Source organism: Equus przewalskii, chromosome 16, assembly GCF_037783145.1.
Source record: "Equus przewalskii isolate Varuska chromosome 16, EquPr2, whole genome shotgun sequence".
Lineage (NCBI taxonomy): Eukaryota > Metazoa > Chordata > Mammalia > Perissodactyla > Equidae > Equus > Equus przewalskii.
In genome coordinates, this window is record NC_091846.1 from 19555955 (window position 1) to 19581629 (window position 25675).

The 25675-nt window shown below is 40.8% G+C and overlaps 1 protein-coding gene across 1 annotated transcript in view; it reads right to left on the reverse strand.

The window, feature by feature from the left end:
• The window catches only part of WDFY2 (WD repeat and FYVE domain containing 2), a 183228-nt gene that overhangs the window by 26085 nt on the left and 131468 nt on the right, over nt 1-25675 (reverse strand). The window contains exons 5-6 of the mRNA XM_070578133.1: nt 24099-24249; nt 16708-16820 (exon numbers count right to left, since the gene is read on the reverse strand). Of these exons, the coding sequence (XP_070434234.1) occupies nt 16708-16820; nt 24099-24249 (264 nt within the window). The remainder of the gene's footprint in view (nt 1-16707; nt 16821-24098; nt 24250-25675) is intronic.

Consider the following 25675-nt stretch of genomic DNA (forward strand, 5'->3'; position numbering starts at 1 on the left):
TCAACCCAGCCATTACCTACTTCACAGGATTACGGTGAGAATTAGATCGGATCAATTACGTAGGACCCTCTGTAGACTGTGGTGTGCAGTACAGATGTTGGTTATTAGCATTACTCTAGCGGTGTGGCTATAAAATATGATGACAGATTTTCTTCTCTGGCAGTCCTCTTATAAATCAAACTCCTTGTGCACTGAGAAAAATAACAACTTTTTCCATATAAATTGAATGCAAAGCCTACAAATACTTAAGAATGTGAGAAAGACTAACTTTTTACCTTATTAAAAAATATTGTATTCTGAAAAGAACATAAAATAGCTTATTTCTTGGAATCTGACATTTTTCCTATTCAGATTATCAGTTTGTTCTAATGAAGTACTGCACTTTAAAAGCTTTTAGGAAAGTTTCTCTCATATAATTGTCTCAGAAGACCAAAAGGGAAAAAAAAACCCTCACTATTCTGAATTATGCTTAATGGCTTCTTCTCATACCTGCACAACATTCTGCTTGAATATATTCCTGTCCATGTAAGAATACACATCACCTCCCCCAGGGCACATGCAGTAACCACCCAGTGCAGCTCCCATCTCCTCTTCCCTCACCACTTGCCGCCCCTCAACCCCATCCATAACAGCTTCAAGCACAGAGCCAGCAGCAAACAGGGTCTAGTGTTGTCTGTTGAATGAATGAAGGAGCAGATGAATGAAAACACAAAAGTCTTTGTTTTCATCCACAAATCTTGTTATTCGGAAATGTTCTGCTATGTTTACTTAGCTTTTCAAAGCTGAATATTTTCTCCTTCTGTATAACTCATTTTCTTTCCCTGCTATTAAACTCCATATACCTTTTTTTTTAAAGCTTCTTTCAGAATTTTAGAATGTAATACTTCAGCATATACATTCCATCCTGCAAAATGTTTATTTCCACACAGTACCCAAATGGCTGACTTTGTTCAATATCTGTGGCAGTTAGCTAATTGTTCACCTAAATTCATATGCCCCCTTCCATATATACAGTGCTCCCTGGAAAGCTGCTGTCCTGCAGGGACCACATTTACTGGGCCCTCCTGAATCTAGGGGGCATGGGACCAGTCCTCAGCCATGGAACCCAGAAAGTATGAGGAAGTAACATGCATTGCCTGTAGGCCAGGCAGTTAAGATATCCCTTTTCCACTGTCTCTTTACACTTCCTCCTAGAGGACTCTGAAACCTCATGGCATGAGAAATTCTAGAAGGAGCCCGGGTCCCTGAATCACCAGAAAAGACCTGTAAATCAGGAACACTGGCATTGGATTGTTACATGAGTGAGAAATAAACTTCAGCAGCATTAAGCCACTGAAATACTGAAAATTATTTGTTAAGAGTAGTTAGCATTACCTATTACAATGCCATATGTTTACTGGAATATTATAATAAGCCTGGCCCAAGAGAAAGATGAGAATCGGCAAAAGCTTCATAAATGTCAGAGAAATGAAAAGAAGTTACTGGTTTAGACTGTAAATATTGATGCCTAATATTTAAACAGAATTGGAGAGAACCCTGGTCAGAAAATTGTTGCATTAGCCTCCAAAGCAATCCATTATAAACTCTGAATTGATTTTTTCTCCAAAATATATCTAGAATCTAAGCACTTTTCACCACCTCTACTGCTACCACCCTTGTATGAGCCACTGTCAAAATTCTTGCCTGGAAAATTAAAAAGTCTGACACATGTTTTGTTATAAAGGCTATGGGGGAAGAAGGCATTCTCATACATTGCTGATGAAAATGCAAACTAGTAAAACGTGGAAAGCCATATCCAACAAAACTACATATGCGCTTAGCTTTTAATCCAGCAATCTCACTTCTGGGAATTTGTCTCAAAGATACTGTCTCCACACCCACAGAAATACACATGCACAAGGCTGTTCATTCCAGCATTGTCTGAAATTCCAAAATATTGGGAACAACCTAAATGCTTGTATGAGAGAGTAGGTGAATAAACTATGGTACATTCACTGAGTACTACGCTGCTATGAAGAATGAACAAGAACTCTTGGATAGATATGAAGTGATTTACAGGATATACTGTAAAGTGAAAAAGGCAAAATGCAAAAGAATATCTACATTATGCTACCTCTCAGCTAAGGAAAAAGGGTCGATGAGTAACGAATGAGATTTGTTAACTAAAAGCAGGTGTGTGGGAGCAGCTGGGAAATGGAAATAGAGAGGGATGAAAGAGATTAACACTTTTCTGAGTACATTTTTTTGTTTGATTCTGAGTTTGGGAACCATGTTAATGTTTCACATATTCAAAAACAAGTGAATAATTAAAATCAACCAGGAGTGTGGGGTAGTGATGGACCCCAAATGGAATATAAACAGAAACAAGTGAACCTAGCTGTATTATAAATGAATGATACAACCACACTGAAGGGGAGCAGGAGGAGAACTGACAAAAGTAGCTTTGGAAAATGGTAGTTCAATTGTATAGTTTAAGGCTAAATATAAAAAGACTTGTACACAAATATGGTACTCTAGTTAGTAGGTTTGTACTTCACAGGGATACAGGTTATACAGGTTAGCAAGTCTGACACTATTCTAATGTGTATTTAGGATTGAGCAACTAAGAAATGTACTGAGGATAATAAAGGCTGAGATTCTCACTATTATAATAGGAGTTACAAATAAGGAGGGAAGTTTAGAATAAACTCTCCGGGGTTAGATCTGAATTTGAAATATCAGTATGGAGTCAGGTGTGTGTACAAGCACACACATCCAAGATATAGAAATAGTTATAGATGTGTGAATACACATATATATATTTTCTAGCTCTGTCTAGTGAGAGGGCCAAGAAGCAATGACACCCCATTAATAATAAGCACACATAGCACCCAGATTTTGCCTTCTAATTACTATTCTGTAATAAAAGGAATAAGGGTTATTTGGATAGTTGAATCTAGGGCTGAGGCAAGGAGTATACAAAATAAGCCAGGAACATCATATGGTACCATAAAGTACGACTTGCTCAAAAGATGATGGGGACATGTGAAAAGGAGACAGGAAGCAATGCGAAGGGGTTCCCAACAGCCAAACTGGGGACAATTTGAGCAACAAGATAAATAAATGGTAGTAACAAATTCTCACACAGAAATAAATAAAAACTTTTGGATCCAAATCAATACAATCAACTGAATAAATACATGGGGGAGAAGTGAAAGTTTTTCCTTATGGTACAATTCCAACCAAACAGTGTGGAAGTTATTACGGTAATAAAAAACCCACAAATTTGGCAAACACTATAATCATAACTGTTTCTGGTAAGAATCATGAATAAAATTACTGGGCAGAAATATGATGAAAAACAGAATATTTACACAGTTTCAAAGTATTTCCTCATAAAATACTTATGAATTACAAAGGGTGATTAAGTGGAGAAACCTGGCAGACAGTACCCTAACCAAATGATTAAAGTTAACATCTCCAGGGCAGAACAAATCAACATCATGCATCTGATATGATGCACTGACAAGGACACAACGTCATTTTTGTGGTATTCTTATCAAAAATGCATAACTTGAATTTAACCATGAGGAAACATCAGACAAACTCAAATGGAAGGACATTCTACAAAGGAGGGACATTCTGGCTAGTACTCAAAAATGCCAAGGTCATGAATGACAAAAAAAGACTGAGGAACTATTCTAGGTTAAAGGAAACTAAGGAGATATTATAACCAAATGAATGTGTGGTCCTGGGTTGAATTCTGAATCAGAAAAAGGTTATTAGCAGGATAACTGGAAAAAATGTGAGTAAGGTCTGTAGAATAGTATTGTATCAATGTTAATTTCCTGATTTTGACATTTGTACTGTAGTTTTCAAAGATGTTAACATTTGGGGAATATGGATGAAGGATGTATAGGACTCTGCACTATTTTATAACTTCTTTAATGTCTGAAATTATTTCAACGTGAAAGTGAAAAAAAAGAAAGCCTAAGACTATTATAAGAGCCTTCTACAAGGTTTCCTGGGCTCCACTCCTGTTCTGTTAGCTGTTCTCCGGCTAGCAACCAAAGCAATCATCGAAAAACCCAAAGCAGATTATGACACCCTTTGCTCAAATCACTCCTATGGTTTGCCATCCCATTCAGAGGAAAACCCGAAGTCCTCTCTATGGCCTTTCAAGGCCCTTCCTGATCTCACTCCTGCCCCTATCGTGGGGCTTCCCTTCCTCCCCTTCTCTACCTTACTTGCTCCCCTCATTCCCTCACTTCACACAGGTCCCTGCTCAAATGCAACCTCCTTACAGAGACCTTCCTTGTCTGCTCTTATCACTCTAGTCCTTATTTTGTTTTATTTTTCTTCAGAGCATAACAATCTATCACATACTTATTTACTGTCTGCTGCCCCAACAGAATACAAGCTGTGGCAGGGCCAGGGTTTTGGCTTGTTCACCATAGTCTCCCCAGGACCTAGAATTCTGCCTGGCTTACAGTAGGAACTCTAAGCACAGACAAATGAGCAAATGACTGCAAGGAGTAAGCACACGAATCAATGTCCTGTGCCTTGTTCTTAGCACACAGAACAGGCACGTGACATCTCTTTTCCTGGCTGACCCGTGGGAACAGCCTTCATCTATTTTGCTACTAACACCTTTTAGGTTAGAGAATGCTCATCTCAAGGAGAAGCTCTGGAGATGGTCTTGTTTGACTGGTTAAGCCACTAGGATTAGAGGGATAGAAAAGAGAAAGATGACAAATGGGATTTCCCCTATTTAACATCTGTTTGCGTCCCCCTAAAACTCCTATGTTGAAACCTAATCCCCAATATTTGGAGGTGACGAGGTCACAAGGGCAGAGCCTTCAGGAATGGGATTAGTGCCCTTACGAAAGAGACCCCAGAGAGCTCCCTCACCCCCTTCTGCTATGTGATGTTATAATGAGAAGGTAACCATTTAGAAACGAGGAAGTGGCCCTCACCAGACACTGAGTCTGCCAGCACCTTGATCTTGGACTTCCCAGCCTCCAGAACCATAATAAATAAATATGTGTCATTTATAAGCCACCCAATCTATGATATTCTGTAATGGCAGCCCAAACAGACTATGACAACATATAAAATGGGTAGCTCAGGTTCTTTAAAGCATCTTGTCAGATTTAAATTATGGTGGGCAATGGTAAAAAAAATGGCTAGAAAGGCTTATTTAACTTAATTAAAGACTTAATTGCAAGAGCTGTTCATCCTGTCAGAACAAACATGGAAATACTTAAATAGAGCTTATTACATGCCAAGTGATAAATACCTTTCAATTTCCCTCAATACACACCCACATCTATAAACACTGCACCATGAGAAGGAGGCCCTTTGCCTTCTTTGTTGGTGACTAAGGGATAAGGATAGTTTACGGTAAAGAAACTGGAGGTTTAGATATGGTATTATAAGTGCACTGGCTCTGGAACCAGATTCTAGGCTTAAATTCCAGCTCTATCCTTATTAGGTATGTGGCCTTGGGTAAGTTATTTAACGTCTTTGTGCTTCAGAAGTCTCATCTGTAAAACAGGGATGATAATAGTTTTGTTGGGATTAAATGAGTTAATATATGTGAGCACATAAAATGGTGCCTAGCACCTGGGAAGCTCTCAATAAATGTGAGCTATGATTACACTGCAGGAGACCTCATCTATACCATCTCCGAGACAGCGCTTATTGTTGAGTTAGCTTTAAGGCAGTGATCAGCTTGTTCCCATGTTATCCCACAATCATGAGGTCAATTAAAGTTTTAGAAACAAGACCCATCTCTAGTTTTTCCACATCACATCAGGCTATAAGGGGCCAGAACTGGGAAGGAAAGTTCTTGGTAATATAGAGTTAGGAAGAGAAAACCAGGTTAATGCAAGTCAAGGTATACTCATCAGACCCTCCCAAGGCTCAGAGTGTTAACATGCTCTATTAACAGTGGAAAAGATGGAAGGAAAAGCAGCAAGACAGGAAATAAGATGGACTGGGGAAGGAAACAAATAACTTTGGGGTCTCATCCTAGCTCTATGTAAATATCCTAACAATGGGTCCTATTGGAGGTTGGCTTATAAATTGTAAACTAAAGAATTCATTTCAAGTCAGTTCAACAAGCACGTATTAGGCTCTGTGGATACAATCAAATGAAATTAGACGCTATGCCAACACAAATGTACAATGGTAAGACAATGGGATTAGTTTTGAGAACAAGAAGGGCATGCACATTGTATTTGGTGGAGTCATTCTCTCATGGGACCTGTGGTTACTCTCTCTGCCTAGAGTGCCCATTCTACCTTTTATCACCAAAGTAACTTTTCTCCCTCTTCAAGGTGCAGCTTAGGTGTCTCCTGCAAGAAGCCTTCTCCCAACACCCCCAATCCAGGTGAGGTTCCCACCTCTGTGTACATCTCTGTTGTCACACTCACCATTTTGTCGAACTTTGTTGGATTATAAATCCATCTCTACAGTAGGCTTTGGGTTCAGTATCTCTGTATTCAAGCACAGTGCACAGTGCTTGATACACAGGAGGCACTCAATAAATATTTACTCAACTGGCCTGTTGAATTTGAAGGCAGAGAAGAATGGGCAGACAACAAACAAGAGCAATAAACCATCACTACAGAGGCACTGGGTGAGCCTCGAGGGTGGGGCCGGCAGGAAGGCAGCGCGCTGAGAGACATGGAGGAGCAGAGAGGTGGGGAGAAGAGGTGGAGGTGGAGAGAAGAGCCGCTGACTGAACAGCCTCTTCCTTCCGACGCGACTGTTCCTGAATCTCTCAGCAGACAGCCTCCTGATGAACAGTCCTTTCTACTAGAGGCTTTTGGCAGCAGGAGAAGGCAGCTACCATCAGTGAGCCTGCCTTCCACAGCAGTGTGACACACACCTCACACTCAGTCCACATGCATACCATCCTCCTTGCCCTCCTAACTAGGTCGGACAATGAGAGCCAGGGTCTATGATTGTGGGTTTCCAGGGTTTATGATATCTTAAATGACAAAAATCATTTCTTCTATTTTTTTGACTTCACTTCAGCTTACTGCATCTTTCTGCTCCCCACAATGTTTCATTATATGCTTCTTCCTGTTTTTGACCTCGACAATATGACAGACAGAATAATTTTTAACAAATGAATTCATTCTTAAAAATAAAGGTTTTTATCATTATAGAATTTAACTATACTATTATATACTCTCATAGATGTAATTTTTAATGGCTGTATAATGTCTCAACACATGGAGGTACCTTAACTTATTTCACTTATTATTAGATTTTTCTCAACTTTAACTATTATAAATTTTGCTAAGATGAACATTTTTATATATAAAACTTTGTTCACATTTCTGATTATTTAGTTAGAAGGGATTCCCAAACATGGAACCAGATCAAACAGTATAAACATTTTTAGAAATTTAACATACATTACAAAAGGCTTAGTGAAATAATTTTCTGGAGAGCTTTACAACATTTCTTGCAAAAGCTAAAGACTGTGGACTGTTGCAAAGTCAGGGTTGGAAACTGCTGGGTATGTCTTTACCAGTGTGATTCGGTACCTCAGTACGAGTGTTCCCTTATACCCTGCCAGGTGAAGGTTTATAGGCTAAATGTGGCTAAAGGAGGGCCACCAAAGTAAATCCTCAGATCACGAAGATTCTTGGATAAAATATTTGACCTTTCGTTACTGCATTTTGCTCTAGGTTAAAGTGATGAGTGTTTTTGTAAAGCTAAATGTCCTCCATCTCTAGGCTACACCTTCCTCCTGAGATCCACAAACGGATCTCCAGCTGTCTCCTTGCCACCTCCCCAAGGACGTCTCTTGGTCACGTTCAGTTGAAAGCACCATGATATTCTCTCCCAAACCTGCTCCACCTCCAAGCCAAGTTCCTGGCTTCAGTAAACGGCATCATCATCCACCCAAATGCTCCAGACAGAAACCTGGGAGCCACTCTTACCCCAATGGCCAAATGCTGCTGACTCCTAATCTCCTACAGAGATCCTGAATCTTTCTTCTTCTCTCCATGCCCACTGCTATCTCCTCAGTCCAAACAAGTGTCACCTTTTCTAGGGACTCCAGCAGTAGTCTTCCTTCTATATGGTCTCCTCACATCCATTCTTGTTCCCACTCAATCCACCACCCACAGCTGCCACAGTGATTTGTTAAAATGGAAACCACGTTAGTACACTGCTTAAACTTCATCACTGGTTTCCCAGTGCCTGAGAACAACATCCGAAGTTCTTAACACTGCCTCGAAGGTCAACCTGTATTCCTCACCCCTGGCTCTCCACACGGGCCATTTGACTTCATTCTGTTACTCACACTTTCCTGCTCCAGGCTTCATACCTGCTTCATACATGCAGTGCCTGGAATGTTCTCATCACCTGGGTAACTCCCCTTTCTCCTTAGGGTATATTTACACACCACTTCCTTGGAAGCCTCTCCTTAACTCTCCGGAAAAGGAGAGGCCCACTTGTACCGGCTCCCAATGCAGCCTACGCGTGCTGGGGCTTCACAGCACTCGCTACACTCATAACATTTTGATTAATTATCTGAAATTCCTGGCTTAATGCTAATATTTCATGACTGGAAGATGCAGAGGTCAGGCATTATGCTTGTTTTATTCACCTATGTAACCCAGCACTCATCATATGGAGAGCTAATGACTTGACCGACTCAACGAAAATCCGCATCTACCGGATGTGAAAGCCTCCACTGTAAACAAAAATTGTTTTCAATTTAATGATTTGAACCTTCATATTTGCACTGAACTATGCCTGTCCTTGTTTTAGTTATTTTTATTATCGTTATATTGTTACTTTCAATAATTCTCCTAACGGTTAATGAACAAATCTGTTTTTAATTTTTCATTAAGTAGTATGCTTTGGCAGATTTACATCCAAGCCCTCCTGTTCCCAAGATGTTTATACTAACCAAAAAATTCTTACAAGTAAAAAAAAAACCAAACAAAACAATTTTATTGACACTATGAATTTCCAATGGTCAAAATCTGATTTTTTTTCCTTTTGTTCAGGTCAGTGTATTACTTTTTGGTAGAAATACATTGTAATTTCTGCAGAAATAACCAAGAAATAAAACCAGCAGAGGGAGCAGAAGAACATAAAACTAGTTTCGTAAGTCCCCATGGATTAGTAAACGTTAGGTTTTTGGCCTCTGGGTACGACTATTAGGCCAATCCCAGAACTAACCCACATCTCCTAACACCTTCTGTACCGTAACAGGGAGTGACGGGTGAGCGGCTACAACTTCACACACATACCGAAGACTTGTCAGCTTCCAAGTTTAGATCTGGACTGATGAGATCCCCAAGATCACTCTGTAATGGATCTGGGTTCATCTTAAGTTCTTTGTTTGAGGCATAGCGGAGTGAGGAGATTAAACTAATCCTTAAAAAACCCCCTTCTCTTTTTGAATAGTATTAATGTTAGATAGTCCTTAGCTTTTATCTTACTTACAAGTTAGCAAGCAAACCTGCCATAGTTCCACGGATGCTGGTAGAAGGTATGAGACTCCTTGGTCAGAGACGAATGATAGTTTATCATTTACAGGAGTAACAGCAGCAAGAATGTTAGCATTTTATGCTGGTTCCTCAAGTCTCAATTTCCACAGGAAAACATGAAGAGAGCCAAAAGGAGCCCTGCATGGTGTGCAGAAGAACCCTAAACTTAGGGAACTCGAATCTCTCAAAATAGGCAGTAGGCATGCCTGCCCTTTGCTCCTAAGCAGACACATCCCTTTGAAAAGGGCATTCAGTGCCTCAATATGAAAAAAGTACAGAAATGTGAGAGAAAAGTCTCCCCACACAGAAACCCTTCAATTCTGTACTAACTTGCCTTCTGGCAAGTCTACCTATGAATACGTCACTCCACTGGTCACTCTGATTCACCTGGGTGACGCAGGCTGGGATCAAATCTATTCAATCTGTCTCATATGTCATTTAATTAAGGCTACTACCTACAAGACTGCAAGCACGAGTTTAAGCCGGCCTACAGTACTGACCTTATCCATGACCCCCAAGGTCCTGGACCTAACCAGCTGAACAAATACAGCATCAGGGTCTACTTAGAAATCCAGTGGTTTTCCCCTTACATTTCCCCTCAGCCATTCCATGAGGCAGACAAATGTCACCCAGCTGGTGGCACACACAAATAGGACAGTCCCTCCTAAAACGAGGACTAGACTCAATTATTTGATCTGAACTGGGACTCCTAAGGTTTACCATCCATCTGGGAAGCCACACTGAAGGCACTGTCAACTTGTTGCCCCCCAACTGGTGAACATCTCACTTGAGTGGCCCAACAATTATAAACATTTTCTTTCCAGGGGCACTGTGAGAACCCTTGGTATTATACTTCTTGTACGAAGGCCAGGCATTAACTTGCTTCCCTCCCCAAAACCACAATAACTTGCACCTCAGGAGTGGTCATAAGAGGCTTTTGAGTATTTAAGGAAACACTACCAGTAGATCGTGCAGCCCTCAGATATGTGTGGAGATCTCCACAAAAGGAGCTACCTTGCTAATTCAGTGTAGCTTCCCAGAAAGAAGTGATCAGTGACACCACTTTAACCCTGGAAGATACTCCAGTCAGCCTCAACTCACTGGCCAGCGTGTGTTATGGATGACAGAATTGCCCTAGACTTCCTTCTTTGGCGGAGGAGGAATCTGTGCATTCTTTGTGTATCCATCTGTACCTGGATCAACGCCACAATATACAATAAGGACAAAGAAGGCATCTAGAACAGAATGCTTGAGTCATACATAGGTCAAGTTCTACACTTGATCACCTTCTTTTCTTGCTCTTCATTGCTACTAAATTGGAAAATGCTAACTCACTGCTATGAGTTGGCAGGAATGGCTACAAGAGTTTGAAGGCTCTTGCAGATGGTTTTGGATATTCAGATCATATGTGGAACCAGAAAGACTTCTCATTAAAGTCTGCTTCAGGAATTCATTAGACACTAAGTTGACCAGCCCATTCCATGTAAAAGCAAGAAAATTGAAGATTGCCACTTGTGAGACATAGGCAAAAAGATTTCCAGTCTACTCTGTGGTTGTATTCAGCCACATAAAAGTATTTCTCTAGGGGCTGGCCCCGTGGCCGAGTGGTTAAGTTCGCGCGCTCCGCTGCAGGCAGCCCAGTGTTTCGTTAGTTCGAATCCTGGGCGCGGACATGGCATTGCTCATCGGACCACGCTGAGGCAGCGTCCCACATGCCACAACTAGAAGAACCCGCAACGAAGAATACACAACTATGTACCGGGGGGCTTTGGGGAGAAAAAGGAAAAAAATAAAATCTTTAAAAAAAAAAAAAAAAAAAGTATTTCTCTAAATTCAGTTGTAACTTGTGGATGTAGTTTTTAACTACAGTCATTTTTTTCCTCTATGAATAAAATAAAAACATTAAGATTTGGAAGAATTTCAAACTTGCAGTGGGGCTGGCCCGATGGTGTAGTGGTTAAGTTCATGCACTCTACTTTGGCAGCCCGTGGCCGGTGGTTTGGATCCTGGGCATGGACCTACACACTGCTTATCAAGCCAGGCTGCGGCAGGCATCCCACATATAAAATAGAGGAAGATGGGCACGGATGTTGGCTCAGGGCCAATCTCCCTCAGGAAAAAGGAGGATTGGTGGCAGATGTTAGCTCAGGGCTAATCTTCCTCAAAAAAAAAAAAAAAAAAAAAAGTCAAACTTGCAGTGATGTATCCATTTCATCACAATTCAGTCATCCTAAAAAATTATTTCGGTATCTCAAATTTGATGTTGATGTTTGGAACTGGAGATATTTTAATTGATATTTTTAACCTATTCAATCAAGATAATGACTATACTGCTAAGTTGCTTAAAATAATAGAAAGAATCTTTACTGGCATTATCAGTAAAAGTGCTGTGTAATGTATCATATACTGATAAAGCCAGTAATGAACATTTTCTACTATTTAAAGTAAAAATAATGCCAGTAAAGAAATTAAGTTCCTTCCCAAAAGAAAAAAATGGCATGCTTCTGGTTGGAAAGGCAGTCTTACACTCCCCATGCCTTTCCTCACGCAGCACTCACCGCTTGCAACTTGATCATATTCATACTATTTCTTTCAACACTAAGAATATTAGTAGGCTCATTATTGAGTTCCAATTCATTAGTGCTATCTCTTTATCCAGGTAGCAATAACTCTCCCTATTGCACATAACTAGTCGTCTGTCAGTACTGAGTCCAGCAAACTCCGTGTCCAGATTCTGTGCTCCAAAGATAGCAAGCGTATCTCCTCCATATGTGCAGAGTACGTAGGCTGATATGTAATGGGCACCAGAGACATCAGTACACAATCACGCAGGTTAAGTGTACAGACTAAACTTGCCTGCTTAGGTTCAGACCCCAGCTGTGCCACCTAGTAAACTGTATGATCTCGGGCATGTCACTTGACCTCTCTGTCCCTCAGTTTCCTCATCTGTAAATATGAGGACTAAATGAGTTAATATGTAATGCACTTAGAACAGCACTTGGCACATAGTAGGAAGCACTATTTCGGTGTTTGATAAACCAATTAAATGAGTAATTTTGTCCCACTGTTAAGTGAAGCATCTGCTATCCTGTATCATAGCAATTACTCCTCTTCACTGTATGTTTTTGACACCGTGATTTTTAACATTACTTAGTAAAGAAATTTGGCTTTCTCTAAGAACAAAAATAAATAAATAAATAAATAAATTAAAAACCCCCTTCTCCAGAATTGTGTCCGGCTGAGTTTGGGACATCCCAGGGTCCAGAATGGGCCTACCGCATAGGAAGAGCTCAACGGTATGTTCGAATCACTGTGGGATCTCTCAGACATCCCTGCTCTGGCTTTAAGTGACTGAGCTGTGCTGTAGCCACAGCGACCACGGGTAGATACTACTGCCTACGAACAACAAGTTAAATATCTCATCTGCTACATTTACCTTCACGTTAGTTAGCGGCCTTCCTGGGCCACGTCCTGTCTTCCTCAAAGATATTTCATGATGAAATCATATGAAAATGCTTTAACTTCTCTGAGAAAGATAAGATACAATGCCAAGGTGACATTTTATGTTAGAACTAACCCAGAAGATGTGAAACCCTTGGGCCACATCTGGCTCACCACACAGTGGTAAGAAGCAGCTATTTACCCCTGTTCTGACCTGGAGGCAGCAACACAGAACTCAGAGCACTCCCATCAGCCACCATATGGTGCAAGCCTGACCAGGAGAGCCAAAACGTCAGGCTGAAAGCCACATCTGCCTACGCTGAATCTGGGAACTATCCAGGTCGTCACTAGGCCTGTGAGCTCACTGCCTAAATTTTACCTTGGGTCCATCCATTCCTCACTTTCCCATTACCACTGCTGCATTTCGAGGGACAGTTTCCTAGTTACATTCTCTACTCTACTGCCAGAACAATCTTCAAATCCAATCAGGTTAACTTCTTTGCTTAAAAACTCTTTGATGATTTCTCACTAACATCAAGATAATGCTCTCAGGGATTTGAACTAACTCTTTCTTCCTTTCTGGCTGCCCCCCACCTCATACTCAGTGTTGCAGTCAAAGAGAATTACTAAGAGTTCCCAAGAGAGCCCTGTGCTTGCAAATCACCATGCCTTGGACTATGCTGGTTTTCTCTGCCTGGATGGCTCTCTTCACTTCGCTCTCATGAACTCGACACTAACTCATCCCCAAAGATCTTAGGTCATGCCACATCTTCCCCAAGGAAGCCTTCCCTGACTAACTCCCACTCCTGTTCAAGATAGGCGCCCATTCTGTGTTCTTGGAAGTGCCTGGTGTCTGCTTCCCCCGCTGCCTTTGCCACCGTGCACTATAATTACCGTTTAGCTTCTGTTTCTCTCACTGGGCTGTGAGGAATTTGAGGACAATGACTGTGCCTTTTATTTCTGTGACTGGGAGTAGTGGCTGAGATCAAGCAGACTGAGCAAAGAGCGTAAAGAGAAGAGGGTCCAGGAAGAACCCAGAAAGGCCACAAAGGAGAAGAGAAAGAGCAGTCAGAGACACAGAAGAAAACTGGGAGAGAATGTGTCACAGAAGCTAAAGGAGGGCAGTTACAAGCAGGAAGGAATGACCACAATGTAAAATGCTGCTGAAAGGTTAAGTAGGACATGGTTTAAAACATGTCCACTGGATTTAGCAACCAGCAGGCCACTGGCCATCCGGGGAGTGGAGTGACAAGCCAAATTGCAGGAGGCTGGAAAGCAAATGGGAGGTAAAGAATTTGAAGCAGCTGGGGAAATGATATTCCTTTAAGATTTCCTTTATCATATTGTTGTTTGCTACAACATGAAGATTATGCTAAGTGAAATAAGCCAATCACAAGACAAGAAATACTATCTGATTCCACTCATATGAAGTCCCTAGAGTAGTCAAATTCATAGAGACAAAAAGCAGAATGCTGGCTGCCAGGAGCTGGGGAAGGGAGGAGTGGGGTGTTAGAGTTAAATGGGTATAGAGCTTCAGTTTTGCAAGATGAAAAATGTTCTGCAGATGGATGGTGGTGACAGTTGCACAACAATGTGAATGTATTTAACGCCACTGAACTGCACACTTAAAAATGATTAAAATGGTAAATTCTAGATTATGTACATTTTACCACAATTTAAAAAAAAAGAAAAAAGAAACATTGTTGTTAAGGAAATAAGATGGAGGGGCCAGCCCCGTGGCCAAGTGGTTAAGTTCAGAGGCTCCGCTCAGTGGCCGAGGGTTTTGCGAGTTCGGATCCTGGGCGCGGACATGGCACCACTCATCAGGCCACTCTGAGGCGTCATCCCACATGCCACAACTAGAAGGACCCACAACTAAAATATGGTCTTTGGGGGTAAAAAAGGAAAAATAAAATCTTGAAGGAAAAAAAGAGAATAAGATGGAAATTGCTACAACAGGACACGGGAGTGAGAGAGTTTCTGTTTGTTTTTTAACAGAGAGAAAAGAAACTCAGGCATGTTAAAAAATTGAGAAGAGTGAGTTAGTCAAAAGAGAGAAAAAGGGAATAACTTTTGGTGTGGAGACCTTGAGGAGAATTAGCCTGGGGCCAGAGGACAGGAGACTCCTACCTAGGCAGGAGGGCAAGAAATAAGGAGGGGGGTAGAGGAAAAGTCTGTTGGGAAGGGAATATAGGGTGGGCAAGAAATAAAATCTTTTTAAAGGCTTCTATCTGAGGACTCCTGTTTTTCTTTGAAGGAAGAGGCTGGGGAGGGGAGGGCTTGGAGAGGGCAGTGAAGGTCTGAGGAAGCTGACGAGGGGAACGGGAGGAGGAGTGCACCGAGGACTCGCAGAGGAGTCCGCGGAGGTATTTTGAGTCTGGACTGGAATGGGTTTGCAATGGTAATGATAATCTAAGTCTCGGGTGTGGCTTGGGGCAGACCCAGGGGGCGCGTGCACAAGGGTGTGGAGAGTCTGAATCACAGACAAGTCTCACCAAGAGGAAGGACAAGGGAGCCCTGAACTGAGAACGCTGGGCAGCAGGTGGCTGAAGTGACGCACTGCTGGGAAGGAAGGGAAGATAGGGCAGAGACACTGGGGAATGAGGGATCAAGGATCACACTCCTCAACAAGGGCAAGAGCAGGTGGAGTTGGAGTAAGGGTTGAGGGAAGTGAAAGACTAGGAGAGTGAAGTCAGCAGTGTAACACAGAAGTTTAAGATTCCTGGGCAGTTCTGGGTCCCTGCCAGGCCAGGCTTGGCCAGGGTATAGGTGGCTAAAAAGAAAAATTCCATCAGGAAAGACCTGGGTCCTATCCACAGGAGATGCTTCTATGTGCTCTCTCCCAAAGGCACAGATCATTAAGATGATCTTTTATGAACCTTTTCCCCTGGATTCAATTTTCTCTTTACTGCATTCCTTTTTTTCCCTTTAGGAAACCCCTTATGATCTAGGTACTATCCCATTTTACATCCTCATTCACCTACTTTTGTTCTTATATGATGTCTAAACTTAATATTAACTTAGTTCTATACAAAATCATGGGTTGGTAATCTGCAGAAGACACAAAAGCCCATTAAGATCCATATAAACGCAGTGACTTATTTTCCAGGGTCAACATCACATATTAAAAATACCAGCAAAAAATTAGTGATCATCATCTATTCAAATCTTTCAAAAGCTAAGTGTGGATATTTATATTATCTTGCTTAAATGACCCTGAGCAGACCAGTAACATAAAGGGGTCCTCCGGTTTAAACTGAAAAGAGGCCAAAAGGAAGGAAAGTTAAAGAGGAACTTGGGACTTTCATGTAGCCTCGCTACCCATGGTGAACTCAGTTTTCATTTCATTTGTGTTGAAAGTCGAAGTCTGTCTTGCCCACCATCTTCTTGCTCCAAAGATGGCAAGGACAGACTAGGCAGCTGTCCCTTTGGCCTTCCGGGGTTTGTGCACTTGCCACATAGTCTCAAACAATGTCTCATTGACATGTGCCAACACTGGCTTTCTCCAGTGCCACATGACAAAGAACCAAATCACCAACATTTTCAAATAGATTCGTTCCCCTTTTGCTTGGATTGACGTAGAAAATTTTTGACATTATATCTTACTGAACCGTTCTGAAATCAGTTAAGTGTAACGTGCATCTTTGCACAAGCCCAGAGAGTACTTTGCCACTTTCACAACATGTCATCCGAACATCAGAACATGCAGCAGGTGATGTTTCACTGGGAGAGCAGCACATGGAGACTCTGCTTTCAGTCCCACCTGTATGTCCTCTGAATGTTGTGACCAGGCTGCAGTTTTCTTGCTCCAGTTTGAGGATGGTTACTTGGCCTGAGTGGTCACCAATAAACACATGCCGGGTTTCAACATCAAATCTATCATGTAGGCATTAAGGATTGTTTCTCAAAATTGAGTGGATTTACAGAAAAAAAAATAATAAAGAGATAATAAATGTAACAAGAAATGTACGGATCCCATAAGAGGAAAACTTGGATACAATGCTGAAAGATACAAAAGTGGACATAACCAAATGAAAGATACAGTATTAGTGGATAGTAAGACAACATGATAAAGATGTCAATTCTCACAACATGAATTTATAAATTTAACACAATCCCTACAAAAATATCTACATATTTTTTTCCTAGAGCTAGATACATTAATTCTAAAGTTCATAATAGAAAAATAAATAAGCAAGAAGAACCAAGAATACTCTGAAAATAATAATAATATGGTAAGTGATAGGAGGAGGTTAGCTTACCAGATAGTAAAACATGTTATAAAGTCTCTGCAACTAAAAGTGTGATATTGGCAGATAAGTAGACAAATGGAACAATGGAACAGAATAGAAAGTCTAGAAATACACCTAAAAGCATACAGAAATTTAGCACATGTCTGCTAAAGGTGGCTCTTCAAATGAGCAAGGAAAAGATGGATTAAAAAAAAAAGATGTTGGCATAAACTGGATACTCATGTGGAAAAATAAAATAGGATCTGTATTTCATATTATATTCCAGGATAAATTCCAAATGAATTAGAGATCTAAATGTAAAAAAGGAAAAATGTAAGTTTTAGATGGGAAAGTTCCTCTGTAACTTGGAGTAGAAAAATTTATTACTCAAAATCACGAACAACAAATACCATAAACATAGCCAAAAGACAAACTGGAAAAAATATTTGCAACTTAAGTCACAAATGGCCCAAATCCCTGATATAAAAAGAGCAATCAGGAAGAAAAAGACCACAGACCTAACAGAAAAAGGGGTAAAATATATGAACGGATAGTTCAAAAAGAAATGAAAATGGTGCTGTGCAAAAAAGAACTAACCTAGCAGGCCTGACTGCTGTCCTTTGAAAGGCTGCTGACAAGGCTGGTGTGGCATCTGGGAACCTGGATTTCAAGAGAGTTCCCAGGGTTAATAGACAAGAGTGGCTCACTGTCCTTTAACTGTACAAACAATATGGTTTATGCCAAACACGTGTTTTCCTTCTGCGAGTATGGAATTTTGGTACATGCCAGGAAGCGGCTGCCTACGTGACCAGTCTCCAGTAAAAACCCAAGGCCCTGAGTCTCTAGCGAGCTTCCCTGGTTGATAATGACCAGCAATCCTACTCCTAGAGATCCATCTCAGAGATACACTGGCAAAATTACAAAATGACACATGCCTGAGGCTATTCACTCTATTATTTTAATAGCCAAAGTTTGAAAACAACCCAAAGTCCATCAAAAGGGGACTTACTGAATTAAGGATGATACATTCCTGCAACAGAATATTATGCAGCTGGGGAAAAACAATGGAGATCTCAATACCTTAGCAAACTGAGTGGAGTAATTTCCAGGATACATTATTAAGTGAGAAAAAAAGCCACGGTATATAAGAGTTTACATGCTACACTATCTTTGTGTAAGAAAGGGAAGGGGAATATAAATATAAGTGTGTGTGTGCTTATATTTACAAAAGGAAGCACCGGAAGGATAAATCAAGATCTAACCAAGTGGCCGCCTAGGGAGAAGGGAGAAATGAGCCGAGGGCACAGGGACGATCATGAGCCTTCTCTCTTGTTATATAGTTTCCATTTTGGAATCTTGTAACTATTTTACATATTAAAAATATTCATAAAATTAGAAGGAAAAATCTCCCAAATTGACAACCAAGTAAAACGAATGAACCTAACTATCAAATTGGTGATATAACCACACAGTTAATAGAATTATTTCAAGTGACTTTAAAAAACATTATTTTGGCTGTACATCCTTGGTAGAACATATTCTAAGGACAAAGAAAACTATAGAGAAATCTAAAATCTCATTCAACGGTCTTGTTATTAAAATACTGCTATTATTATTTTGAAACAACTTCAATATACCATAGGCTAAAGCAAATAAGGAATTACATCAATGTTTGAAATAAGAACCAAGATTTTCGGTCCAAGATAAAAGAAATCAAACACAAAAATGAAGTTAAAACCCCATAATGTTAAATTTGAATTAGAAATATGTGAACTAATGATTTATTTTCTTTTGAAAAATACACATAGCTATCTCTGAATACTATTCCTCACTAAAGAAATGGCTGATTTCAGCTGCAAGATGAGCTTAAGACATATGACAAAAAGAAAGTAGCACTCAAAGGCTAGTGGATTGTATTAAAAAGATATAGAAGCCAACGTGATGAGGCTCTTAAGGCCAAAGATGGGACAATATGAGCATCAAAAAAAAGTGACAATTTGGGGCCGGCCCCATTGCCGAATGGTTAAGTTTGTGCGCTCCGCTTCGGCGGCCCAGGGTTTCACCGGTTTGAATCCAGGGCGTGGACATGGCACCCCTCATCAAGCCATGCTGAGGCGGCATCCCACATGCCACAACTAGAAGAAACCACAACTAAAAAAATACATTACTACGTACTGGGGGACTTTGGGGAGAAAAAGAAAAATAAAATCTTTAAAAAAAAGAAGTGACAACTATTGAAATATACTGAATATTTTATTAAAAAAACAAACAAACCCTAAGAGTTTATAATAATGCTCAAAAACAAAAAAAGATCCCTATAGGAGGTAACCAGGGCACTAAATCTCTACTCTGAAAATGAACAACTAAAGAGAAATAATTAAGAATTTATGTTGCTTTTCCTATACTAATGGTATTTCAGGGTAACCAAGAGCCCTAGTTAACGATGGGAAGTTTTACTTTATAGAAGAATTCCAACTAATACATGTGGAAAAAACGATAGGATTACAAAATCACCATTTTGCAACCCTAATGAAAGAACTGGTTCAGGCAAAGACCAGTAATGCATGAAACCATTAAATGAAAGGCTGATGGGGAGGGCTGCACTGCAGGGACCTGGCTGTCACCATCTGAACCACCAGTCAACCTCTTGAACCAATAGAAGGGCGCCAGCACGCCACTACGAGCTTCCTGCTGTGAGGCACCAGGAACCACACAGCACAGCTACCAAGCGTTCTTACCAAAAATTGAATCTGAACTGAATCAAGATTTTAGAGGCAACTTTCAGTTTACAGAAGAATTTGGGAGAAGGGTAGGGAGAAAAACATTTTAAACAACATCATGAGAAAGCAGAGATCACTTAAGACCGTGGGGCTGTCTACAGGAGAACTGACTCAGTGCCTCCAACCAGCCACAGCGGCATAAAAAACAGTAAAGCGGGTCTTGGCTCTAGATTGAGAGATTTAGGAGATATGACAAGCACATCCGATGTGAGGACTTCGTCTGGACCCCACTTCAAACAAACCTACTGCAAAAAGCCATTTTTGACACAGTAAGTGAACCTGAAAATAGACTGATTATTCAACAATATCAAGGAGTGACGATAAATTTTTAAGAGTAATAATAGCATTGTGATTATTTTTAAAAGGCCCATCATTTTTAGAGTTGCACAATGAACTATGTAAAAATGAAATGACAAGTCTAAAATTTGCTTTAAAATATGTCAGCAAAAAGAGAGAGAAAGCAAAAAGGGATAGAAGAATCGACAGTGGAGCTGAGTAATGGGTATATGAGTGTGCACTACACTCTTTTCTTCAACTGGTGCCGATTTTGAAAATTTTCAGAATAAAACATTAAAAAAAACAAGCGAAGGAGAACAAGGCATAACAAATTTTTCCAGTCTGAAGAACAAGAGAGAAAAGTTATACTCTCCTAACAAGTTATCAGATACATGTAAAACGATATTAAGATTTATACGGAATAAGTTTACCTTAAATTTATCTTGATTAATTATACGAACACAGACCAAAAAACAGACTCAATCTAATACCTACAGTCTTTACAACTGCAGGTAAATAACAGCAGTCAGTAAAAAATATATGAATGTAACAAAGGCTATTTGGAAGACGGCTGAAATAAAATTATAGTACACCCTCAAAGTCAGAGTGATTGGCATTAGGCATATGAGGAAATAGGACAATCAAGATAACCTTAATAGCTTTTCAGTATTCTTTCCCTGAACAGGAATAGATCTAAGAAACTACTTGGTGGAAAGATATTCCACTATATAGGGTGACATCTTGGAAATATCTCCAACATGAATAAAATCTTAATATGAAGACTACCTGAATTATTTTTGTGAAAGCATGAAAAAAGTGATCAAAACATGGTCAAACGAAAAGACTAAAAGGTGAGGCTAGATAAAGTATTCACAAACTTAAAGACTAGCAAGTGAAGTGGGGAAGGAAAATAGTTCTATTTCCTAACATCAACCTGCCACGGGACCTTCGGGAGACACCTCCATTCTGCTGGGTCTAGTTGTGCAGAGCGCTAGCTGAAAGATCAGAACGCCCAAGTTCTAATCCTCATTCTGCCAGGTCAGTCAGGTGACCTCGAGAAAGGCCCTTAAGCTTTCCGAGCCTCTCTGAACCTTGGTTTCTACATTATGCAAATTAAGAATTAGGTCTTTTTGTTTTTACTGCACATTATTATTTGGATACTGAACGAAGTAACATTATGTGGAAGCAGCGTGTAAACTCTCAGGAAGTGCAAATGTCAGAAAATCTCTCTCCTCTCCTCTTCTCTCTCCTCTCTTCCTGATTGTTACTTAGTATTATAGTTCCCCACTTAATATTTGAAGTTTCAGATCTTTAGCCAAAGCAATCAAAGATTTTGAGGTTATTCAGAAACTGATAGTTCAATTTGTGAACTGGTCACAGTCGCTTTGCCCTCCTTTGCTTCTCTACTTAATTTTGGTTATTTTCATTGCGGATTTACTTCTCTGCTAAGAGGCCTGAAAGAAGAGAAAAAAGGCGGAATTCAATCTGGCTTATTCTATCCCTTGTTGGCTTGGGTGAATGACTTGGCGGTGGAGACAGGAGAGAATCAGTTCATCTGTAGAAGTCTCTTATCTTTGTACGTCACCAGTGTCCACTATGAAGAGAGATAGGGGTAATGATATTATTCTGGACATTTTATATTTTTCAACAGCTCTTCCTCCTTCCCTTATCACTACAAAAAAAATCCCTATAAGTATGGAAGGTGGCAGAAAGAAGAGAAGGAGAGAGGTGAGGGTGGAGGGTTCCCATGAAAAAACCTGTTTAAAACCTGGATGTTAATGTGAACCCTAACACTGTATGGGTTGCCTGTTAACAATCTGTGCACCAGGCAGCTCTGAGAAAAAAACCTCCAGCCTTGGCAAAGCCATACGGTTCTCGGTTGAGAACCTCTGGCAAAAGCAGTGCTGTCATGCCACCCGTGTGCAGCACTGGAAAAATGCCAGGGATACATATGCTCCCACAAGGGCTGGCACTGTGGCTCCAAAATTGGAGCTAGAGAGGCAGAGCTGGTGGAGGTGAGGGAATCTTCTGGAAGGGCCTGTCCCTGTATTATTGCAGCTATGCTCCACCTTAATAGCAAGGTTGGACTGGATGGTCATTTACACTGGGGAATGAAGCCAAACGCTTCACACACACACAAAATCTTCTGATTTCCAATCACGAGATTTTTTTTTTTGCTTGGTAAGCCACACGGTGTGGCCAAAGGAAACAGGTTAAAAACTAGGATGACTTTCAGAGATGCCTGAGGAGAGGAGTCAAAGACTACCACAGCCAGGAAAAGTTTAACTCTGTGTAGATGTTTTTTGTTTTTCATTTTCAGATAGTTTAAAAAGTAAACTTCTTAAGGGCAAGATCTGCATCTTTTCTATACTCCTAGGCTTGGCTAGGGATATAGAAGCCAGCATAGTCTGCACAACTATTTTGGTCTCATTAGTTCTGTTCTCAAAGGGGTAATGCGATATAATGGGAAAAAACAGCTGTCTAAGGCAGAAGACCTGGATTCTGGTGGTGCTTTTCCTACATACCAGCTGGGTGGCAGCAGTTAAGGGCCACGACCTTTTCTGGGCTTCAGCTGGCTCATCTGTAAAATGAGGAGTTGGACTGGATGATCTCCAAGGGCTTTCTAATCTTAATATTATAAGAAATCATTACTCTATTGACAAGAGAGCTCATGTATTTCAATTCAAGCATTATGCACGTCTGAACTGGCTTTTAGAAAGTAGACTTTGGAGTTTCTTTTATTAACAGGTGGTAGCACCCTCTCCAAGATAAGCTGATCTTGCTTTCCATTTCTTATCGCCCTTGCTTCTGGTCTTCCTGGTAACTTGCCACTTTTACAACCTTCCACGACGGCCATTCTTAGTTTCTTCATCTTGCCCTTCCAGTGAGGAAAATAAGAGTGAATTAGCCTGTACACACACAAAATTACAGTGCCTGCCACACGTCCATAAGGAAAGAGCAAAGCACTTTGTCAAACTGTCGAGAATCACTGAAGAGGATTTTATAAATATGAGACAAAAATTTGAAAGCAAGTCGTAAAACAATTTCTTCCTGCTTTTGCTGACAAGTGATCTGTTTCCACCTATATCCTCATTTGTCAGAAGGTGGAGAGAGATTCTATGATTTTTAAACTAAAATCCCAGGGCCCTTTACTCGTCAGAACAGTAGCACCATCCACACGGGCTTCACACTTGTCAAGCCTGTGCTTGCTGGAGCCCGGTGGGCCAGATGTGAGGCAAACTCAGCATTAGAGGGCATTCACATGGAGCACATGGGCCCTGGAGACTTGGGAGACAAGAACTAATATCAATCTACGTATCCTAGAAGTCTTGTGCCTGGAACAAAGGCTGTAGCATTACCGTGTAGACATCACCCAACCTACTCTGGTTCTGGCATGGTAGCCTTTCAATAAATATGTTTAAAATGAACGGGAATTCTGTGGTTCTTCTGCCAGGCACCAATATTAAGGTTCACAACCTTAATGTCTATGTAGAAATTACTTCTGTACAAAAAGAAAAGATTGTATTTTGGTGATAGGTTTATCTCCATGTTCCATAATTCTTCCTGACAGCTGAGGCTCACAAATCTGGGCTGTGTCCTGTCTAGATGTCAGACTTCGTGTCACAGGAGACCCCTAACCTGCGCAGCAGGGTCTCTTATTTTAGGTAAAATTACCTCACTTTACTCCACCTACACAAGGACTCATGATGACTTGAAGGTTAAGGAAGTCTATGAGCATCTTAATCAGCAGGGTAACTCAGCAAATAAAACGAAAAACTTTCAAGTTGCACATACCCAAAATTTTCATGAAAGAAAGAAGTCAACAGCTAGGTTCCCACCAAGGGATTTTGTCCAGCAAAGGATACTGCAGGCCTGAGGCCACAGCACTGGTGCGATAACCTCCCAGGCGATGCCCACTCTCAGAGCAGTGCCAGGCAAACTGCTTGTCCTGTCCCGTGCTCAGCACCCACTCCAGCTCCAGCACAAACAGGATCATCGTCACTCTGCTCTGATGCGCTAAAAAGTAAGAGACAAGAAGACAACCGATAAAGCATGCTAAAGGAGGAAAAGCACGACCTGCAGAGATGCATTACTCACTTCTCCCCACTCCAGAGTCAGGTGAATGGTAATGACAACCACTACAAACACAGGCTAAAACAGTGGTTCTCATCGGGGGTAGAGGTTTGCCACTGCAGAGTGGCATGTCTGAGTTTCTATGTGATTTTTTGAAAAACCTATCCATTTCCTCCCACTGCTCTCTTTCTTTCCCACCTGCACCAATCCAAAGATTTCTATCACAGAGAGCTCCCATTACTGAAGGGCCTGCCTCTCTCAGACATGTTAGAGCTGCTAGAGAATGCCAGATTTAGTGTGACCACAAAACACATTAGGAACAATGTTCTTCTTCTTTTTTTTTTTTGGTGAGGAAGATTGCCCCTGAGCTAAAATCTGTTGCCAGTCTTCCTCTTTTTGCTTGAGGAAGTTGGTCCTGAGACTCTGCCAATCCTGAGGTAACATCTGTGCCAATCTTCCTCTATTTTTATATGTGGAATGCAGCCACAGCATGGCTTGATGAGTGGTGTGTAGGTCCACATCCGGGCTCCAAACCCATGAACCTTGGGCCACTGAACTGGAGTGCGTGAACTTAATGACACACCACTGCCAGCCCCAGGAACAATGTACTTATAATAAAGTCACGGGGTCAGATTACGTGAGCTTAAAAAAAAAGTAAACAGCATTCCTGTTCTCTTTTTGATGAAATTTGACTTATAAACCCACAACAAAGTTCTATAAGAAAGTGAATGTTAGGAAAGGAGGGCAGAAATATCTCCAAGTGCCATATAAAAGAATGAAACATCCTTTATGTCAAAGTATACACGTATATCATAATGAGAGCAAATTTCCCAGGGTTGCTCATATCCAAAGGCAACACCATAACAGAACTATTGCATCACACAATTTCAGAGTTAGAAGAAACAATTCATGTCATCTATCCCATCTCTCTATTTTACATATAGGCAAGCTGAGGCACAATGAAGTTGAGTAGTTTGGCTAAGGTCTCATGGCTTCTCAATTACCACAAAAAATCAACAAAATATTTGCTTTCTTCTTACGTAATTCTGGGGGGTGAGGTAGAGGGGGTCTGTGGCCACTGAATAGAGCTGACTGGAATAAACGAAGATTGATATCCTGGAACCAGAATATCACCGGGCCCTGTGCCCAGGAGCTGGCAATCTGGTGGGGAAGAGTAGACGTATCACGAGTATCTCGAGGTGATAGAGAAGACATCAGTTTCCCATCTTGATCATGAAAACAGGGTTAGACAGTATGGAGGGATCTTTGCAGCTCTACCGGCAAAAGCAACACTGTCTGCCAATTTCTGAGTGTCTAACAAGTGCCAGGTACTTAAATACATTCTCTCACTCAGTCATTGTAATGACCC